Source organism: Danio rerio, chromosome 16 (genome assembly GCF_049306965.1).
Source record: "Danio rerio strain Tuebingen ecotype United States chromosome 16, GRCz12tu, whole genome shotgun sequence".
Classification (NCBI taxonomy): domain Eukaryota; kingdom Metazoa; phylum Chordata; class Actinopteri; order Cypriniformes; family Danionidae; genus Danio; species Danio rerio.
The window spans coordinates 21,035,421-21,058,205 of NC_133191.1; the positions used below are offsets into that span (position 1 = coordinate 21,035,421).

The following is a 22,785-nucleotide window of genomic DNA, read 5'->3' on the forward strand; positions in this document are numbered from 1 at the left end:
CAGTTTTTAATTTTCTTTTAACCATTAAAGGTCAACATTACAAGCCCCTTTAAGCATTGTTTTTCTCCATGGTCTACATAACAAACCACTGTTATACAATGACTTGCCTAATAACCCTAACCTGCCTAGTTAACATATTAATATATTCATTCATTCATTTTATTGTCGGCTTAGTCCCTGTATATATATATATATATATATATATATATATATATATATATATATATATATATATATATATATATATATATATAAATATATAATTTTTTTATTTCTTTTTTTTTTTATAAATGTATTTTTTCCCAGAGATAGGTTGGGGCTGGAAGGGCATCCACTGCGTAAAAACGTGCTGGATAAAGTGGCGGTTCATTCCGCTGTGGCGACCCCAGATTAATAAAGGGACTAAGCCGAAAAGAAAATTAATGGAAGTTAATGGTTACAGGATCTCAAATTTTTCTTCAAAATATAGTCTTTAGTGTTCAACAGAAGAAAGAAACTTAAAGGTCTGGAACCATTTGAGAGTGCGTAAATATTTGTTTGTTTGTTTGTTTTTTAAATGAAATATTTTGTTAGAGCATCTTTCTTAGCAAACACAAAACATTCTGCCCATGCCGACAAGAAAATGAATGAATATATATATATATATATATATATATATATATATATATATATATATATATATATATATATATATATATATATATATATATRTGTATATATATTTTTTTATTTTTTTATTTATAATGTAAAGCTTGATTGTTTGCTTTTAAAATACAGTTAATTGTTGAACACATTTTTAAAGGTTTCTGGGAAGAAATACTACAGATCTCAGAGAAGGAGTAAGAAGTGCCTGGAGGAAGAGCAGCACACAGCGAACACACTCACCACTATCACAGCTCCTTTTTTTCACAAGCACTGAGGCACGTCAACATGAGATAAATGCGATGTGACTGCTATTGTTGCAGGACTCTTTCCCCGGATCACATGCAGAGGGTGGCAGAGCAGTGTCACACTCACTGAGGGGTTTCTGAACACATCAGTGAGGATTGTGGGCCATGTATCTGTAGTTTATGTAATGACGAAAGATAAAAATAGATTTCTTCTACCCCCCCACTGAACTATTTCATAGCCACAGCCGTCATAATACATTTGTTAAACTACAATTATAGTACATTTGTCAGATAGAAACAGTGGGGATGTCAGCTCCAGCAGTTGTATTGCCATTAAAGGACAAGAAAGGTAAAGTTTAACAAAAGGTTACTGAGGTTTGACCTTTCACAAGACCTTGTCAACAAGGTTTTGCTAGTACATGGTCAAAGCACAAAATGTTGGAAGAGAAGTTCAACTAATATTCTTCCCTAAGCTTTGTTAAGACAATGTTTTTCATTAAGTCAGGACAAATATACTTTAATAATATTAAATGAAGGTCTATAGTTAAATTCAGTCAACATTAAAGGAATAGTTCACCCAAAACTGAAAATTCTGTCATCATTAACTCATTCTTCACTTGTTTCAAACCTGTTTGAGAATTTTTTATTCTTTTAAACACAAATAAAATAAATTTTTAAAAAAGCTGTAAACCGGTAATCATTGACTTCTTCAGTATGTTGTGTAAATTTTCAGTTTTGGGTGAACTATCCCTTTAAGATTGACTTTGTTGACTGGACTAATAAACAAATCAAAAAAAAAAAAGTCACATGTGACAAGTGAAACATACACACATCGGCCACTTTATTAGTTACACCTGAGTAGTACTGGGTTGGACCCCCTTTTGCCTTTATGGCATAGATTTAACAAGGTACTGGAAATATTTCAGTATTAGTTAGTACATATTGTAAGTACATATTGACATGATAGCATCATGCATTTGCTGCAGATTTGTCGGCTGCACATCTATGATGTGAATCTCCCTTTCCACCACATTCCAATGGTGCTCTATTTGACTGAGATCTGGTGACTGTGGAGCCCATTTGAGTACAATGAACCCATTGTCATGTATTAGAAACCAGTCTGAGATTATTTGCACTTTATGACATGGCGCGTTATCCTTCTAGAAGTAGCCATCAGAAGATAGGTACACTGTGGTCATAAAGAGACAAACATGGTAAGCAATAATACTCATGTAGGCTGTGGTGTTGACACAATGCTCAATTGGTACTAATGGGCCCAAAGTGTGCCAAGAAAATATCCCCCACACATTACACCGCCACCACCAGCTTGAACCGTGAATACAAGGCAGGATGAATCCATGCTTTCATGTTGTTGACGCCAAATTTCCTACCATTCGAATGTCGCAGCAGAAATTGAAGTCCAATTTTGGTGAGCCTGTGCGAATTGTAGCCTCAGTTTCCTGTTCTTAGCTGACAGGAGTGGTACCCGGTGTGGTCTTCTGCTGCTAAAGCCCATCTGCCACAAGGTTGTGCATTCAGAGATCCTCCTCTGCATACCTCGGTTGTAATGAGTGATTATTTGAGTTACTGTTGCTTTGCTATCAGCTCCAACCAGTTTGACCAGTCTGACCTCTGGCATCAACAAGGCATTCGCACCCACAGAACTTCTGCTTACTGGATATTTTCTTTTTTTCAGGGCATTCTCTTTAAACCCTAGAGATGGTTGTGCATGAAAATCTCAGTAGGTCAGCAGTTTCTGAAATATCTAGACCAGCCTGCCTGGCACCAACAATCATACCATGTTCAAAGTCACTTAAATCATGTTTCTTCCCCATTCTGATGCCAGAAATTCAGAGAAATTCTGATTCTGATGATGGTTTGAACTGCAGGAGACCATGTCTAAATGCATAAATGCATTGTGTTGCTGACATGTGATTGGCTGATTAGAAATTTGTGTTAACAAGCAGTTGGACATGTGTACCTCAAAAAGTGTCCGGTGAGTGTAGTTTTGGAACATAAATAAATGTGGGCACAAGGAAACATGCACTCCACATATTTAATCTATCAAAACATACATTTAAACATTTTAATGTGATTGCACATGTGAAGCTCCAATTTTTTGGCAAAGATCTCCATTTGATTAGGAAATATAGAAAAAAGGAAAAAAATTCAGTCAGCTCAAGTTCAATCTGATCAAAATAGGAGTTTACATTGAGCCTTTTCAATCTGATTGGGTCATCGGTCTAATTATTTATATTATTTAGTTAGTTTTAAAAGTAATTTTTTTTAGAACAGGGGTGACCAACCCTGTTCCTGGAGATTTACCTTCCTGCATATTATTGTTGCAACCCATATCAAACACACCTGTTCTCGTCCTAATAGTTTGTGTGTGTTTCATCAGGGTTGCAGCTGAACTCTGCAGGAAAGTAGATTTCCAAATCGATGACGAAAGCGTGCCCAGGCCAGATTGTAATGTGAGTGCGGGCCATCGGGGGACACGGGAGGGGGGACAAGCGTGCTTTGGCCCGGTTCGAGGCAACTGTACAGTGTAAGTACGCACTTGGAGCTTTCTAGATCAAAGACTTCTAAATGACACATTTACTCACTGGGGTCAATGAATGAATCAACATGCTCATTTGCATTTCCTGACAGCAGCAGGAAGAACTCAAGAAATATTCAGTCACCTGATGTATATTTTTCAAGTTGTATTTTAGAACCTCTTCTTAGTCCATATATGTTACTAACTTATTTTACATAACTATACTTATGCTACTGGCTTATTTGTCAAACAAAAAGGCAGATAGCAAAGTTATCATGGAACTATGATTGCTCAGGTCACTACCTGTTGCTTGTTTGCTGTGTGTTGTTCTTTACTCAGACAGAATAATACGTCACTTTACAAGTTATCATAGGTGATTTAGTCATCCCTTTTGCTGTCTCATATCTGACTTCTCATTGTTTTATCTCCATTATCACAAAACACATATTGAAAACTCAGCTTCAATCACAGAATCCTCCATCCCAGCTGATTTTTTTATTTATTTATTTTTTTGCAGTGTTTGATGTCACTGTCTGGCTTATGCACTTCAGAATTCAAACAGATGGAGAAAATATGACCAGGAAAAGGTTCTAGGGGGGAATTAGTTCTCAAGGAACACGACCTGGTGGCTAGTTCCCATGACTGACTTCCTTTAACTACTCCAGTCCTTTAAATATAATTCAGAAACCCTTGTTAATGGTGTCACCTGTGGCCAGTATGAACTGCAGTAACCTGTAGCCAATGATTTATTGCTTGTGCTCATAATTGTGCAGACATACTGTAGGCTAACATGAATCAATGCCCCAGTATATTCGAAGTGTCGTACCTTTTAAGAAGTAAAAAGTTGGAAATACTTTTGGAGTAAAAACTGATCCAAACACCCTGGAGATATCCTACTGCTGTGAACAACAAAAAGCAGCTGCTAGCTTTGTTTCCATACAGCTATTTTGGAGATGCGCATCCACCTATATTGGATATGCGCATAAAAAACGAATGGAAATGGAATTGATGGAAACAGGAAGATGCGCATGAGTTTTAAAAATGCGGATAAAAAATGTATGTGTATTTGAGTAGGATAAACCTTTTATTCGATAAGAAAAGATGACCGTAAACTGTGATGGAAACACTTTTACAGAACAAATTCCAGTGTGTGCATTAAAAAAAGTCTTTGATTTTATTATAAGAGATCATGTGATGATAAAAATAGGTGGGTTCGACTTAAACCACGGTTGCAGCTGGTGATCAATGAGATAACAAGGTTGCCTTACAATAAGCAATCAGATTAGCTGAGGGTAGGAAAGTATAGTTGGAAATAGAGCTGTCAAGCCGGACACTTTGGTGTTCAAAATTGCGGCAGTCATGATGACCGGTCCCATGGTGTGATCATCGTTTATTTTATTTATTTATTTTTTTTTTTACAAAAAAAAAATTACAGTACACATAAACCAGAATACAGTCCACTATAGTTTTTTTTTTTTTTTTTTTTTTAGCAATAAGGGATTATGTACAAATTAAGAAGCATATATGGCAAAAGCATGAGAGAAATAAGAGGAAACGAGAGGGCAATATAAACATAAAAAGCAAATAAATATTCATGAATAGGCCTATTAGATACAAAGCAATACGCACAAATTCTAGGAGTTTAAACATCACTCTATAGGCTAATACCAGTGGTGTAGCGGACGGGCCAGCAGGACACGCACCGCGGAAGGGCCCCGCGTGATTAGGGGACCCCGCGTCGTCGCGATTTTCTATAATTAAAAATCTGGCAACCGCAATAATCAAACTCTTGGGAAAACCTGTGGTCGGAACCAAAGTTCACAGGTCTGTGTTCTCTGAACACCTCTCAAGCGGTGGACTACTTCATTTTGATTGCTTGCCGTCAATGTTGCCAACTTAGCGACTTTTCAGACCCCCCCTAGCAACAAATCTAGCAACTTTTTTGTGTGTTATTGGAGATTTGTTTTTAGACTGTCATTTGTCCACACTGTACCGTCCCTACTCTTCTCAACAAGCTGCGTGTGATGCTGCCGGCCCCTTCCCCGCCTCACAGCACTGACAGGTGGCCCAGTCAGTCCACGTACAGCAGCCTCTCCCACCTGCAGCCAGAGAGCAGATCACCCCTCTGCGTACCGACGACAAATGATTTAGCACAGGCAGTGTGAAGGTATTTCCCTTGTACAGTCAAACCAATCTACTTCTTCTTTATTTTAACAATTTATTTGGACCGTTTATTCTTTTCTTGTTCACAATCACAGATATTTTAGTGACTTTAGTTTCTGAACTTGTCTGAGTTTATTTCATATGAGAGATTACTGCACATTCACTAACGTTACACATCTATAATGATATACTGTATTCAAACAGCAATAAATTAAGTTAAATAAACATGCTTATATAAAGTGTAGTGCAATTATAAATACCCCTTTATTAACCATAGGCTGTTAAACAAACAAATGGTAGAACGTGATGACGTCAGTGATATGCAAATTGACGTATAACGTATCCCCCTCACTACATCAGGGGGCCCCGTCAGCGATCCCTGCAGGGGGGCCTCCGCATTTTGCGCTACGCCACTGGCTAATACTTGTTTAAAAATGCTAAAAAGGGGTTTACATTTATTTACATTTATAAATATAAAACTTTTCAATATATATTAGTGTAAAACCCAAAACAAGGTGTTCCGATTTAGTCCTAAACAATAATTAAGTTTATTTTGAAAAATAAAAAAGCATTTTAAAAAGCACTTTAATCCAAAAAGATTGAACAAAAAGACATTCCTAAAATAAGTGAGCTACAATTTAGCCTTCATAAACTATTTAACAAAACATGATACTGCAGTAAAATATTTTTAATCTTTTAATAAGCATATATACAAGATACATATACAAAATAGAGACTGCATAAAAATTTAATTGTTTGTTTTGAAATTTGTGAGATGAAAGTTGTCCAATAATAAACCTGAAACACACATGGTTGTTGTCATGTCATAAACTCGTGTAATATCGGTGTCTTCATTGCAGCTCCTGCAGTCGCTCTTCAGGTGCTGCACAGGCTAAGTCAATCGTTTGATCTCGGAGAGCTGTTGTGGTACTTGATGCCACATGTGATTGTCAAGTGGCATCAGCGCAGCGTCAAGCTGGGAAAAAATTCTAACTGGCAATCCACCATGACTGATTTAAGACAAATTTTGAACGATCTGCGCAGTGCCACATGAAGTCGAACGCACCTAATGTGTGTGAATCAACAAACCGAGAGGGGTCTGGATGCAGACCTGGTGCAGTGCAATCTGGGCTGAATCCTATGCTTTTTATTGGGCTCACCTAACCCCACCCATAACCCTACCCCTCACAGCGACATCACTCGCTCCATTTGAGTGCATTGTGTCTAACATTGCATTGCTGAGTAATGCAATCTCAGCTTGCATCATAAAGGCTGCATCCAGATACTATTGCACAAACCAGCAAGCTGAGCACATAACTTTTGTAGTATGTTTTTTCTTCCTACTATAGATTTTTTTTTGCCAACACTCTACAGAATATCTTGTATTATGTTCAACGAAATTAAAGAAAATCAAAAACTTACAGTTCTCTTTACAGCATTGCACCACCTTCTACTTAATTTCTCTCTACATGGGTATGAAAAATCCTGTATTTCGTTTTGGAATATTCATGGATTTGCACAATAGCACTGCCTGCAGTATCTTCTTACTAGAGAGTTGTAAAGTTTGACATATCTAAATATATATCAAGGTGTTTCCTAGTGTTGGGTTTCAGCTGGAAGGGCATCTGCTCAAAAAAAAAATAAATAAATAAAATGTTTGGCTGAATAAGTTGGCGGTTCTGGTTCTGCTGTGGCGACCCCTGATTAATAAGGGGACTAAGCTGAAAAGCAAATGAATAAATGAATGAATGAAAAAAAAAAATATATATATATATATATATATATATATATTTATATATATATATATATATATATATATATATATATATATATATATATATATATATATATATATATATATATATATATATGTATATATATATATATATTATATTTATTATATTGTAATATATATAAATATATATTATATTGTGGCGCAGTAGGTAGTGCTGTTGCCTCACAGCAAGAAGGTCGCTGGGTTGCTGGTTCAATCCTTGGCTCAGTTGGCGTTTCTGTGTGGAGTTTGCATGTTCTCTTAGCGTTTGCGTGGATTTCCTCCGGGTGCTCTGCTTTCCCCCACAGTCCAAAGATATGTGGTACAGGTGAATTGTCCCTAGTGTATGAGTATGTGTGAATGAGTGTTTGTGGATGTTTCCCAGAGATGGGTTGCGGCTGGAAGGGCATCCGCTGCGGTTCATTTTGCCTGGGCGACCCCAGATTAATAAAGGGACTAAGCCGACAAGAAAATGAGTGAATGTATACTGTATATATATATATATATATATATATATATATATATATATATATATATATATATATATATATATATGTGTGTGTGTGTGTGTTTGTGTGTCTGTGTGTGTGTGTGTGTGTGTGTGTGTGTGTGTGTGTGTGTGTGTGTGTGTGTGTGTGTGTGTGTGTGTATGTATGTATGTAAATGAATACAATATAAAGGCATATATCACACTCTAAAATGCCATTTGGATTAAACATAATATATGCTCCCTTCAAACTGAAAACATGGCAGAATGTGGAGTGTCTTAAGTGAAGAGACAAAAATACAAAATATGCAGCGCGGTGGGGCATGAGAACCGGGTATCGAGAGAAACACTGCCTTAAGGCAACACTTGATTACATTTTTGCTCACTGCTCCACCATGTGGTTTATACTGTAAGTGCAATTGTTTGCCAGTGTCATCAAAACTATCCTTGTATAAGCATTCCAGTGGGAAGGGCAATGCACAAGATTTTATTGACTATAATCTGATGAAAACAACGAATGCAGAAACCTGTTTGGAAACCATGCAAGTAGATACATTGCCTGTGTTACACATCATTTACTAAAATTGTTATAATTTTAAGGATGTGATGTAAAAATATTTATATTTGAATACACATTCAGACTTAAAGTAGACCGAATGTAAGCCTGTTCATACTGATTCATGTTCGGGCTTGTGTCTGATCTCTCTTTTTTTACCTGCATTGGATTTGAAACTAGCAAATTGAATAATTTTGTCTTAGCTCTTGGCAAACTCCACCCAAGCTATGAGTAAAATATGGCTTCATCCAAAAGCTTTGGCTTGAGACTTGTTGCCTCACTGTCCTATAACTCTAAAAGCAAGTGTTACTGCAAAGGCACCTTATAAAACTGCAGACAGTGTGTCTGAGTACATAATATGATTTAACCATGTACTACTAAAAAGAAAGAGATTTGGTGATATTTCAGGGGATATTTGCTTAACAAAACAATAATTTCTCACTAGAAGTGCCATTAAAAGTAGAACATGCTGACCAAAAACATTCATTTATTCACAATATATGCTTTAGGATGCCAATGTTAAATTGTTTTCACCCAGTTTTCAGAGAAATAAAATCTTATACTGTTGTGATTCGTTTTCTATAGGCTAAAAGATGGAACCATTTTGAAAGATGTAAAAAAACACACAGTGACTGCTAGAGAGTTTTAAGGGAAAACTCGGCACAGCTGGGTTAGTTCTATAGCAGGATGTTACTAATAAGCCACACACTATTGGCCAATTAAACTAACAAAATATATTTTTTCAATTTTGAGTTTAATGTTGAGATATTTTTTTTATATAAAACATTATATATATATATATATATATATATATATATATATATATATATATATATATATATATATATATATATATATATATAATATTTTTAGTAGAAACAAAATATATTTTTATTCCTAATAATCCAAATAAATGCATTGCATAATGGACAATAATGCAAATGAATGTAAATGTGTTTATCTAATAAATAAATAAACTGCGCTATGTAGAATTAAAAAAAATGAGTTAATTACTGAAAAATACTATTTTAAACAAACTGAATTTAAATGAATTGTGTGAAATCGGACTTGCATGTGGTACAACGAACTAGGGATGTCTCGATCAGGTTTTTTGTCTTCGAGCCCGAGTCATTTGATTTTGAGTATCTACGGATACCGAAACGCGATCTGATACTTCTATAATACATCAAAAATAAAGAAATAAAGAAGAGTGAAGAAACAGATCTAAGATATTCCTAATATATATATTTTTTTAATTCACCTTATTTTAACATTCAACACTCACTTCTGTGAGATAGCCTAAACAACCCAGTACTAAATAACACCAATTCTTCACTTTTGGACTTTAGTGCAACAGTAAATATAAATAAATAAATAAATAAATCTACTACAAAAACAAATAGAACCTCAACTTAAAATACCCGGCAGGCAATCCCAAGTTCACTTATCTTACAGATTGCTTTGGCAATGTTGTCGACATCAACTTTATGATGCCTCCAGAATGGATGGATGGATGGATGGATGGATATTAGAGTGCTAATCGGGAGGTAATGTCCGATTCAGATCAAGTCTGAAACCGTGTGATCGGGCTGTATCATTATTACTCCTTGCACTTTTGGCAATACTGCACAGAAACCATAGGTCCTGTGATCGTACATTTAGTGCTCATTTGTAAAAGAATCTTGTTTGTTGTTGGTAAAAAAAATGGTATGTTTAACCCCATTACTTTGTTCATTATTTATCCAAAACCAAAAACTGTTACTTTGTGCCCGCTCTTCCCTACCAATTTAGATCATGCAAAGTGTGGTTTTAATTGACAGGGGTTCCGTTTAGCTAAACATCTAGCTAAAATGAACACTTTGCTTTTTTTCTTCTTCTTCTTTTTTTATTTTGTTATTATTATTTTTTTTCTATAATTTTTTTTTAATAGGTTCATTTTGCAACTCCTGTAGAGTTGAGTTTTATCAGTTTTGAATCTATTTAGATGAACCCCTGATCTGGTGAGAACACTACTGTGTGTATATTGCACATATTTGTTGTTGATTTTAGCATCTGAGCATTTGGAGCTTTACTTCTATTAAAATTGTTGCATTCATAGTACATGGACTACCAAGGGCAGCATGTGTTTATGGTTTGTGTGTTAAAGGTTAGTTAGTCATGTGACCAGTATAGCCACATCACAAACTGTCCAACTGCTTATACGGTAAGTGGAATCAGAGAAACATGCATTCGTGTGCAATGAAGAGCAGGAGCAGCACACAGACTCATTTCTGCATTTGCCTCTAGAGACTGCATTTGATATGATACAAAATAATGGATGGTGGAATGTGGAGGTTTGTAATATGTGGTTGGCGAGGTGAGAGAGGGATTTTCTCTCTGTGACTCTTTCTCAGTGTGAGGAATGACGCCCGCAAGAGCATGTGCACTAAGCGATCGCTTGTTGGGAGTTTGCTGGTCCTTTCTGTGTTTCATATGGGACTCGGGGTGTCCTGCGTCTCCCTGGGTGTGATTGGGGTCACACAAACCCTGTGGCAGCAGAAAAGCCAACACTCCTTCTCACCTATATGGAGCGGCGCATGTGTAAGTAAGAGTAACTTCATGTTTCTTCTGCATGAGATTTGTATATTGACAGCATTAATGTGTATTATATGTATTTGATTGTATGGCTAAAAACCAACAATGTGTAAAATGCTGTTAAAATGGAGAATTCTTATTTGCTGTGCTGAATTTACAGTGTATTAAAGTGATGCTTATCATTTATATCAAACCTGAAATCAGTATTGTTATGATAATTTTTCATAAGATAAGAAGTTTGGAGAATAGATGGATGTATGGATAGTATTTTTTCAACCCTTTTTTAATTTTTGCTGTTATTACTTTTTTGTGATACAGTTATTGAAATGATTTCTTTCCGAGTTATTTAATTGCTTATAGTTTATTATTAAATTATAATATTTTACACAAACTCTGTCTTAAATTCCAAATTTTTATAATGTTATAATGTAACTTTAATCATACACACTACTCAAAATAGTTAGCAAAAAATCTATTATTACAAAGTTTTTTATATGATTATTATATTATATTATATTATATTATATTATATTATATTATATTATATTATATTATATTATATTATATCATATTATAGGACAGTAGGTTTGAAGAATGAATGGTTTAATATTATGGTATTATTGCGTTTCTCTGTGATACAGTTAATGAAATTATTTCCTTACAATTTGTTCCATTACTGTTTCTCAATTATTCAATTTTATTATTTTGGATGACCTCTGTCTTAAATCTAACATTTTTATCATGTAATTTCTGTCAAAAACTTTGTTTAAATTATTACTGTTTCTTGTTTGGTTAATCAACTATAATCATACACATTACCTAAAATAATTAGTACAAATCCTATTAATACAACATTTATATATATATTATATTATATTATATTATATTATATTATATTATATTATATTATATTATATTATATTATATTATATTATATTATACGACAGTAGGTTTGAAGAATGAATGGTTTAATATTATGCTGTTATTGCTTTTCTCTGTGATGCCATTAACGAAATTATCTCCTTACAATTTGTTCAATTACTGTTTGTAAAATATTAAGTTATATTATTTTACATGACCTCTGTCTTAAATATAATTGTTATATATATAACTAAAATCAACTATCAACTATAATCATACACATTACAATTAGTACAAAACATATTAAAAATGGTTTAAATAAACGTATTCACATTTGAAGAATTAATGGTTTAATATGTATTATATGTATTGGTTTTTAATGTGAAAGATTTAATAAAATTACTTATGTTTAACTTATTCAATTACTGTTAATCAATTATTTAGTTTTCTTATATTATTTCTGTCAAAAACATTGTTTAAGTTGTTGCTGTTTATTAATTTGGTCAATCAATGATAATCATACATATTATTTATTAAATCATTAGTACAAACTTATTCATATAATAATATTTTGTTACATGTATTAACATTTGTTCATATTATATTATATTATATTATATTATATTATATTATATTATATTATATTATATTATATTATATTATATTATATTATATTATATTATAGAACAGTAGGTTTAAAGAACCGTTGGTTTAATATTATGGTATTGTTTTTTTTTTTTTTTTCTGTGATACAGTTGATTGAAATTATTAATTTTTAATTAATTACTTAATTACTTAATTCTTAATTACTGTTTGTCAAATATTAAATTGTATTATATTATTTCTGTCATTTATTTTGTTTAAATTAATAATGTTTATTAATTTGGTAAATCATTATAATCATATATTACTTATAAAATTATTAAAACAAACATTATGTTGATAAATTGATTAAAATCGGTTTATTACATTACATTATTTTATACTATATTATGTTATAGTATAATACTTTAATTTTGAAGAGTTGCATTTAATCTGGTTCTCTTTTTCTTTCTATTTTGAAATTTACAATTTAAATACAGTATTATTAGGGTCATTTTGACCTTTACAATGTCCAATATGCAACTCCAATTTAAAAAAAAAAAAAAGTTCTTTAATTAAGCTCCAGTAACAGATCTCTGTTTTTCAGTTTCTAGTCTGTGGACTAAGTGGGATCCTGTGTGCGAAGAAGAGAACTGGACTGACTGTAAGAGATTAAACTTAAACAAAGCCCAGTAACACAAACCCTTATCTAATCTACACGCACGTTTAGAGATAACAGTTGCTGTAAGCCACTGACATCAGCTTGTAAACATTTACAACAATCCCTGCTTTATCACAACCTGCGTGTAATTAGAAATGCTTTTATGTAGTTAGGAACTGTGAGTGATTATGGTTATCTCACATACACTGTATATCCAAACAAAGGAAGTGAATTCAATTAAATAAAGAGTTCATTTCACTCAAAAATTTTAAAGAAAATTATCGTACTTACATTAAAAAAAATATTTTTAGGGTAAACTTAAATTCTGTGTGAAAATTTACAATGTTTATTTTGCATGCTCACATCTTTATTTAAATTTGTTCGTGAGCTCGCGATCCACTACCATTTCTCATTGCTATGGCCACTGTCAGCTGTTCCTACACATGTGTGGCACGATCAAGTTTCAAAATAGTTCAGCTTTTGCCACCTTGTGGATTAATACTGAATGTGTGTCACTGTTTTACTTATGGTTAAGAATAGAGTGATATGCTGGTGTTAAACTGCATTGCTTTAATGCACTCCTGCATTGGGTTCACACATACACTCTGCACTCTGACTACTTCAAAATTGTTGATGTTGGTGGTTGATTCTCTCTGACTCATGCTGAACGCAGTCAATCAATCGCAACAGACTGGGTCATCGAACCAATCAGCGCAGATTAGCATCGCGCAAAGGAGGGGTTTGGGAACAAATGAATAGCTTAAAGAATCATATGGGAGTCGTTTGGATAATTAGGAATAAAATAAATGCATATTATAAGACAATTAAAGCATTTTTTGACCTTGCATGCATATCAGACTGTTTTTGGAGACCATAACCAAAATAAGACCCTTTTTTAATGCAAAATAGGGGCTCTTTAATTATAAAAATTGGAGTTGGGTGACATTTTGCAAGAAAATTGCATTAAACAATACATTTGATATTACAATAGAAACTCACATGTTGTATTACAAATTAAGTTTAAATTATTTTTTTTTACATAAGTTTATTTTGTCTTATCCTATTGGCAGATTTGTTTGCTTATTTTCAGGAAAAAAAAAAAAACATATTAGTTCCTAAAACAAGACAATATTTATTAACTTATTTACTAACTTAAAAGTCAGTTTTCCCATATGTTTTGAGTTATTTGATTCAACAGGTTTTGGAGTGATTGTACCTTTTCTGTTCTGCCTCATTTCACAGATGATCCTATTTTCTGCCTGTTGCATCTGTGGGCTTATCGGAGGGATTCTCAATGTCCAGTTTGTGAGGGCGATGATGAAACGGGCAAGCAGCCTGCACTCTTTTCATCTAGCCTTCCTCTGCCTGGACAGCCTGGGCATTCTGGGCTGCACCCTCTCCACCTGGCTGACATGCAGACTCGCCAGCTCTGAACAGAAAAGACTGTTTCTGGAAAGAGATTTGTCCCTGCATCATTCTGTGGAGATGGGAGAGAAGGTGAAGGCGGTGTGTGTGGCATCTCTTTAAAGACTGTGAAATCTCTTTTGTTTTTATTAAAACTGGAAAAGTGTTGATTTGGTTTGTAGAGATAAAAGTAGCAGTTATTTGTCTAGAAAGGCTTTATATCAACATTGTTTAAGCTATAGAAAAAATAAATACAGGAATATAATCAGTTAAAAGCAGGAGTGCCCAAACTCTGTCCTGGAGGGCCAGTGTTCTTCATATTTTTTTGTTCCAACCCCAAATAAACAAACCTTAACCTCAAGCCCTTACCAGGTATACTAGAAACTTCCAGGCAGGTGTGTTGAAGGAAATTGGAGCTAAACTATGCATGACGCTAGCCTTGCAGGACTGAGTTTTGGCACCACTGGTTTTGTTTGGTGCATAAATCTAAAAAAAAAATTTATATAATGTTTTGTAGCATCTATGTAGAGTGATAGTTAGAAATACAACTACTTAAATCTGACATATTATGTAAGCGATGAAGTAAATCCAGGAGATTGTTATCGCAGAATATTACAGAGCTGTCTGGCTTCTGATTGGTCAGTCACAACTTTTTAAATTATACTGAGATAACAACTGCTAAATAACGCAGACTCATCTGAAACCTTCATATCACATTGACTGTCACTGAAAATGTTTTTATGTGTAAACTTACATCCACATTCATTTGTAGTTACTGGATGAGTCTGGTTTTTTAGCAGTAGTTATCTCGAAATAACATATTTTGGAAGACATCTGTGAAATATTATATTATATTATATTATATTATATTATATTATATATTTATTCTTTTTCCTTTATGCTTAGTCTCTTTATTAATCTGGGGTTCGCCACAGCGGAATAACCCAACAACTTATCCAGCATATATTTTACGCAGCGAATGCCCTTCCAGCTGCAACCCATCACTGTGAAACATCCATACACACTTATTCCTACACATACACTATGGACAAGCTTACCCAATTCACCTATAGCACATGTTTTTGGACTTGTGGGGAGACCAGAACACCCGGAGGAAACCCACAAACACGAAGAGAACATGCAAACTCCACAAAGAAATGCCAACTGACCCAGCCGAGGCTCGAACCAGCGATCTTCTTGCTGTGAGGCGATTGTGCTAACCACTGCGCCACCATGAAGCCAATTTTATATTGAATTATTTTATATAGAAAAATGATTGGAGAATGAAGGATGGATAATATTTATATTTCTTTAAATAATTTTTCCATATATTTATGTACTTATGTTTATGTATACTTAATTTATTACGTTATCATTGCTCAGTTATTGTTTTTCAGTTATTAAATCATGCAACACATGATCTATGCTAAACATGAAATGTTATGATGTTATATTTCTTTCAAATTCTGTAAAGCTATTTTCAATAGATTCCTAATCAGTTATGACCATGTTATTTATGAAGTTTCAATTAAGGGTTTACTATATTATATTAAATTATAATATATTATTTTATTGAAGAATGGGTGGTTGGATATTACATTATTATTTTGTTACACTATTCGTCAAACATTCCAATGTATTACAATAATAGAAAAAAAACATTATTACAACTCCATTCAAAATATTATATTATTATTATTATTTTTTTTGCTATTGATGTTTAATTTGTTATGCAGGAAAATAATATTGTGACACTTTAACATACCTTTCTATTATTAATTGCTAATATTAATTGCATTGATTGTATTTATTTATTGTTATAATGAGATATTAATAAGGTTGATGACAGTTTATTTTATTTTTGTGCCATTAAAGGATTAGTTTACTCAAAATTAATGACTTACGTCAGTGATATCCAATCTGAGATTTACAAATCTCTTGGTTGTTTCAAGCTCTATGAGGGCAATGGGTGGGTGTTTCTCTTCATCACACCAAAACAAGGCAAATAAAGCATATTTATGAAAAAAAAGTACCTCACACGGCTTCACGTAGTGAATGGTCTCCTGCAGGGAATTAATGCATTTTTTGAGGAAAGGTATATACATATTTAAAACTTTATAAACAGTTTTGTTTTCCCTGGCTTGATGGGAATTTTATATTGAAGCATAATATGCTTACAGGAGCAGCTTACTGTCATAAAGCTTCACACGTTTAGATCTGCATCCAGGTCTCCTCAAAAATGGTTGTTAACCCTGTTTCAACAATCAGGAAGTGTCCAAAGCACCTCTCAGAAACGCTAATCCAGGATATTTTTTGCTCTGTTTTTATATAATAGCAAAAATATATGAAGGACAAAAACTTAACTCACAAATAACTTGCAGTGCTATGAGTTCATGATTCAACAGCGACATCCGCTGGTGAACACAAGGACAGACATTTACAGAAATCTACAGGCAGTGTTCAAATTACATAATGACAAAAAAATTTTCTTCGAATCATGGGTTGCACGTTCGGTTTGGGAAACTTCAATTAAAAAAAAACAAAAAAACAACGAAATAAATCACTTGGCGCTACAAATGATCCAAATGAGTGAAAGGTTGGCTAAATGTTTTTCCTGCTACTTTATTTTTTATCCGTTATGAAAGTAGCATTCCTTGGTATTTCAACGTGACATCAGTATTAATATCAAGCTAAAGCTTGTGGCCAGAGCTCTTTTTAGTTTGAACACTGTTTTTCTCCTCCAGATTATTTTCTCTTTGTACTTTCTATTATACAGTACTATTCATTACATTATTGCCTCGGAAAGATGTTTTGAGTTGTGTGGGTTATTCATCCTTGCTGAAGCAATCACCCTCGCTCATTGTAGGCTACCTCCTTTTTAAAAATCGTGCTTGTTTTATTTAATTAATTCATTTATTTTATCTTCGGCCTAATCCTTTTACTAATCAGGGGTAGTCGCAGCGGCATTAACCGTCAACTTATCTAGGATATTTTTTATGCAGTGAATGTCCTTCTAGCTGCAACCCATACACTCTCATTCACACACATACACTACAGAGATTTAGCATACCCAATTTAACTATGGCACATGTCTTTGTACTTGTGGGGGAAACCAGAGCACCTAGAGGAAACCCATGCCAACACAGAGAAAACATGCAAACTCCAGACAGAAATGGCAACTGACCCAGCTGAGTTGAACCAGCGACCTTCTTACTGTGAGGTGACAGCACTGTGCCACCGCGCTGCCCTGGTTTTATTGATTTATAATTACAGTTTCATATAAATTGCTCCCATAATTAAAAGCATCATGGGGCATAGAAAAAAGGTGGATCTAATGAGGTGGTTTAGACCTCGGTGCAGTAGTTGGTCACAGTTGAGGCTGAAGAAACTTTATGCCTGTCTAGTTATCACCTATACAGAAGTTGAAATAACAAAGAGTAACAAATTAAAAACACTGAGAGCTCCTTTGGTCACCTATAATAATAATCTGAACCTTACCTCATCACTGGTCTTCAATGATGCATTAAGGCTGAGTCTCCAACATGTAACCTGCAACACTGAAAACAACAAAGCAATGAAGGCAAAAAAGAAAGCACAGGCCTTCCTGTAGCGAGAAAGGAAACATCACCTCATTCTTGATCTTCAGTGATGAATTTGAGAAGGTTTGCTCTCTGAACAGATGCAATACTGAAGACTGTCATGCAGCAGAGGAAGTTCAGACAAAATAAACCTCAGAGATTACCAGTCTCTGCTTGGTTCCCACAGAGACCTCTTGCGCCCACTGTGTCAGGAGGAAACCTGTAGAATCCATGAGCGATTCATTCACAAGAATGAAGAATATGTGTCAATGAGGTCCCAATAGTTAACCCCCAGTGTAAAAAGCTTCCCAGGTTGGTAAATTGTAAATCATCCATAAGAAATGTACAGAGAAACCCTGTTACGCTCTAAATCAGCAAGAAAACAAAAGATGGGTTGGAGCTGCTGCAACAGATGACCCAAGAAGACTCTTCTTTAGGGTACACCTGTACACAACAACACCCACCAAAAATAAATAAATAAATAAATAAATAAATAAAAACAGAAGCCTTAAAACTCGTCTCTAAAGTAAGCACCTGTTTCTTCTCCACTGGGACCAGACAAGATCTAAGTGAGGCGAGACAATTCCCAAAGTCTCTTCTGTACATGGTTCGCTCACATCAAGTCCCCACTGTAGGAGCCATTTAGCGCAAACATTTAATGAGTAATGAAAAGATGTACACTGTTATGTGGAAGCTTACATATTTTGTTTATACTGAATGGTAACATGAAAAATGCAAATAATGCAGTGATGCTGATTTTGTTATCAGGTATTAAAGGTGCAGTAGGTGATCTGCCAAAATGCTAACCGCTCATTCATTCATTGTCTTGTCAGCTTAGTCCCTTTATTATTCAAGGGTCGCCACGGTGGAATGGACCGCCAACTTATCCAGCAAGTTTTTACACAGCAGATGCCCTTTTTCAGCCTTAACTATTCAATGTTTTATCATTTTAATGACTAATTCATACAAATTTGTATGGGTTTAGATTTTAAAAAGGAGGCATGGCACCAACCCTAAACCCAACCATCATTGGGGGATGAGAAAAATCGTACTAAAATGTATGAATGAGAGAGTATGAACTCATATGAATTAGCCACTACATCAAAAAGTTACGAATTAATAAATGATAGAATTGTCCCTTTTATATGTTCCGATATACCTTTTACAATAAAAATGGTGGGCTGCAATCTCAAGCAATGTTAAATTATATGTAATAAAGTCGGCCCAGCACAAGCTCACTTTTTTTTTTTTTTAATTATAGTGTGGAAACACCTTTAAATGCTTCTTCATGTCAGCCTTGCACAGTTTTGGTCTAACCCTGCTCCAACATACTTAAGCCGCAGTCACACTGGACTTTTCTCCCTATAGACTTCCATTCATACACATGCAAATGCAGCAGACCAGAAACGCAAGCTTATGCAACACAAGTTTTGCAGTTTGGTTCAAGCTAGGTGAACTCTGACCTGCAAAATTGCATTACGTAATTGCGTGAGACCAATCAAAGATCAAAACATGTCCTCAGTGTACAGAAATTTGAAATATGGAGCAATCGCTTCCATTTTTAATGTCTAATCATCTTATTTCATCCACGCTTTTCACAATGCCGTACGACAGAATTTTGCATGCTCAAACTCTAGTGTGACTGCGGCTTTACCTGTAAGTTTCAAACAAGCTCGAAGGACTCAATTAGTTTAATCAGTTGTAATTAATTAGGATTAGAGCTAAACTGTGAATTTGACACTGCTGCCCTAAATAATCTTATCAACTTCGTATAATGGGCTTCAGATGTCATAAATAAGACAACAGAGACCTTCTAAACATCAGAGCCAGCATTTGTAAAATTCACCAGTGTCTTTATCTCTATTTATGAAATATGCATGAGCCTGTGCATTCTTATACTCCACAAAACAAAGCAAAACTCAGGATCACAGCAGCTTAAAAGTGGAGGTGAGATAAGTTTCTTTTTTTTCAGATTTATCCTTAAAAAAAAAAAAAAAAAAATGTCTTCAGCTAATCTACAATAGTTGTCTCTACCATCAGTTAGAAAGCATATTATTATTCATAAATCATTTTTCATATATCAAAATGGTATATGAATTTAACCTGCACACCTTTTCATGTGTATGTTTGTTTAGCAGGTCATGTGTTTCAACCACTTTCACAAAAACAAAGTGTGGAATACAAGAAGATGCAGCTGAAGCCTAACCTGTACAGAACCACCATCAAGCCCCACAGAAAAACACTTCACACCAGTTTAGAGCAGCCTTTACCTCATGTCCTAGCTCACACAAAATATGGTTAGTCCTTTTTAACTTTCTGAGTGGTTTTCTGAAAGAATCACTCAGTATGTATCTGTCACATCCAAAAAAACAACCCAGGCTCATTCTGAGAACGTAGTCCAGCGGACATTTTTGGAGACCTTAAAATACGTCCCGGGAGGTACGTATTTGTGCAGTTTTTGTTTTCGCACATTCGCGAAAGGCCGCTGTGCGTCCTTTTTTGCATCTCGAATGTTTCTCACGAGCGCCGTTCACGCCAGCGCTGTTCTCGCGTAAAGCCAACCGAGGCTGCTTTTGAGTGGCCGTCTGTCTGACTGACTGAATGATTGACTGGCCAATCAGCCAACCCACCCTCCTCCTCCTCCTTCCCTAAATCCAATTAGTTTAACAGATTGACCTGCCCGCCTGCTTTCCTATTCCCAAACAGCGATTTACAAAAGCCGTCCAGAAAAAGAAAAGCCCTCGTCTGATTTTAACTACGTTTTCGGATTTCACCATATTTTCACCCTGTTATGAACTCGTTCACTTTATTTTTTGAAATCTGTTTTTGTCTTACTTGATTTCTGGCACTGTTCTTCCCTGGACTCGAACCCGGTTGTTGAGATCAGCTCCTCTTCGGGTTTCCACACCGCCGACGTACATGACGAGCTAACCGGACAAACCGATAGCAGTGGGAAAGCCCTCCACACGGAGGTAAGCTGTCAGCCCGCGAGCGCGTATAGGAGTGGGAGCGCGTAATGCAGAACTGGGTTCCCTTTTGGGAACTCTACGCTGCATCTCTTTAGGAGACACAATGGGATACCATCCCTCTCTTATAACCTTCTGAAGCACAGGTGTAATCAATCCAATGTAATTGGGGGGACGCAACGTGCGTGTGGCGTCAGACCAAAGGTATAAAAGCCCCACACTCACAGTGAACTTCAGCTTTTTCTCACTTCACTCTGCGAATGAGTTCGTTGATTTTGAAGCACTCACAGCACTGATAAGGCACTACAAAAACCATTTAAACTGAATCAAAGCACACACTTTCATTTTCTATTTAAAAATTAGCAAAATGGAAAAGACATTTAGATCATGTGTACCTCCATGTCCTCGTTTCCTCACAGAACAGGACACGCATGATTTGTCAGCCCTTGAGGGGGGTGGCTGTGTGCATTGTTATTCACTTCCTGGTCGAGTGCTGTGAAGTCGCCGCGCTCTGTTTGATAAAAAGCCGGCGGCAGGTGTGCCTCACGGCACTGGTCCTGCCCGTGCTGAGGCCGAGCGGCGATTAATGTCATGGGGATCGCAGCTCGATCTGGTAGAGAGGATGGAGACAAGCTCGAGGGCTTCTTCTCCTCCTTCTACTGTGAGATCGAGGTCCAGTCAGCGCGAGCTGGAAGCCCGTTCATCGGCTTCTTCCTCTCGCGCTGATGGGCGGCTGCTCCGCCTCCTGGCTTCTGAGGGAGTCGAGAGTATGGAGGGCCTTCGGGGCCAAAATGACGTTCCCCCATTATGCCTCGAATATGATGAGCTGGCAGAGGTCCTGGCCAATGTAACAGCTAAATATAATATTAACTGGGAAGTAGAGAGGCAGGAAGTGCGCCAAAAAGCTGGTTTGTGTGATTAATGCATCCTGCCATCACGAGACAGGCCTCTGAGAGGGGGTCTTCTATTTAACAAAGATCTCCAAAAAGAGATCATTTACACTTGTAAAAATCCATACACTGCCCGTGTTATAAGCCAGCAGGGATCAATATATTCAGCCGTTGCTGGTCTGAATGAGCATGGATGCCGCACAATGCCGAAAATGGAGGAGCATTTGGCGCGCCATTTGCTACCTCAGGCATCGTCGGCGAAGACCCCCGCCTTGCCGTCAAAACCAGTAAAATTAACATCGATGTTAGTCGGCAAGGCATATGCGGCAGCAGGCCAGTCTGTTGGGTGTCTGCACACAATGTCACTTTTGCAGGCATACCAGGCAGACCTGCTGAAGGAAGCCCTTGATAATGATGGGGCGGGGCCCGATACAGTAAGAGAAGTACTTCAGGGCTCGGACCTATCTCTCCGTGCCACCAAAGAAATAGCTAGATCTTTAGGCCGCTCTATGGCGGCCATGGTGGTAACGGAGAGACATTTATGGTTGAATCAAGCGGACATCAAGAAGGAAGATAAACGAATTTTCCTTGATGCTCCCATTTCGCCCGCGGGTTTGTTTGGCGACTCTGTAGATTGGGTCGCCAAATCGTTTGAACGGGCGAAAAAGAGGTCGGGCTCCTACAGGAGCTTCCTTCGACCGAAAGGGCATCCTTCTGGGGCTATGCAGCGGGACCAGCCCCAGTCGTCAATCAGCTCATCTGCCCGTTATAGAGCCGAGCAAAAAGAGAGTGTGGCTTCCCGTCAGCCCCCAAAAAGGAAATGGGGTGGGAAACGCTCTCAAGAGGCAAAGACGGTGATA

General features: G+C 36.0%; 1 protein-coding gene and 1 long non-coding RNA gene across 4 annotated transcripts; one reads left to right on the forward strand and one right to left on the reverse strand.

Annotated features, from left to right (window-relative positions):
- The first annotated feature begins 10,206 nt into the window (after positions 1-10,206).
- Positions 10,207-15,125, forward strand: tmem196b (transmembrane protein 196b). 3 transcript variants are annotated; one of them, XM_002664863.8, is made up of 3 exons: positions 10,207-10,989; positions 13,034-13,090; positions 14,330-15,125. In XM_002664863.8, the coding sequence occupies exons 1-3, from the start codon at positions 10,828-10,830 to the stop codon at positions 14,612-14,614; spliced, it is 504 nt and encodes a 167-aa protein (XP_002664909.3). In that variant the 5' UTR covers positions 10,207-10,827; the 3' UTR covers positions 14,615-15,125. The 3 variants fall into 3 exon arrangements, with proteins under 3 accessions (XP_002664909.3, XP_073781565.1, XP_068070216.1); XM_073925464.1 differs by having other exon boundaries at positions 10,584-10,993; positions 14,330-15,105; XM_068214115.2 differs by lacking the exon at positions 13,034-13,090 and having other exon boundaries at positions 10,608-10,989; positions 14,330-15,105.
- On the reverse strand, positions 13,985-21,804 carry LOC141378083 (uncharacterized). The gene is made up of 4 exons (XR_012391709.1): positions 20,905-21,804; positions 18,120-18,289; positions 17,990-18,048; positions 13,985-14,564 (listed from the first exon to the last, which is right to left on the reverse strand). It is a non-coding gene; the product is annotated as an uncharacterized lncRNA (long non-coding RNA).
- Between the last annotated feature and the right edge of the window lie 981 nt (positions 21,805-22,785).

Bases quoted from the DNA above. Each gene is read 5' to 3' on its own strand.
- tmem196b (XM_002664863.8), top strand. From the start codon at position 10,828: ATGTGCACTAAGCGATCGCTTGTTGGGAGTTTGCTGGTCCTTTCTGTG. The intron at 10,990-13,033 runs GTAAGTAAGAGT...TCTGTTTTTCAG, and splicing joins CTATATGGAGCGGCGCATGT to TTTCTAGTCTGTGGACTAAG. The intron at 13,091-14,329 runs GTAAGAGATTAA...CTCATTTCACAG, and splicing joins AGAAGAGAACTGGACTGACT to ATGATCCTATTTTCTGCCTG.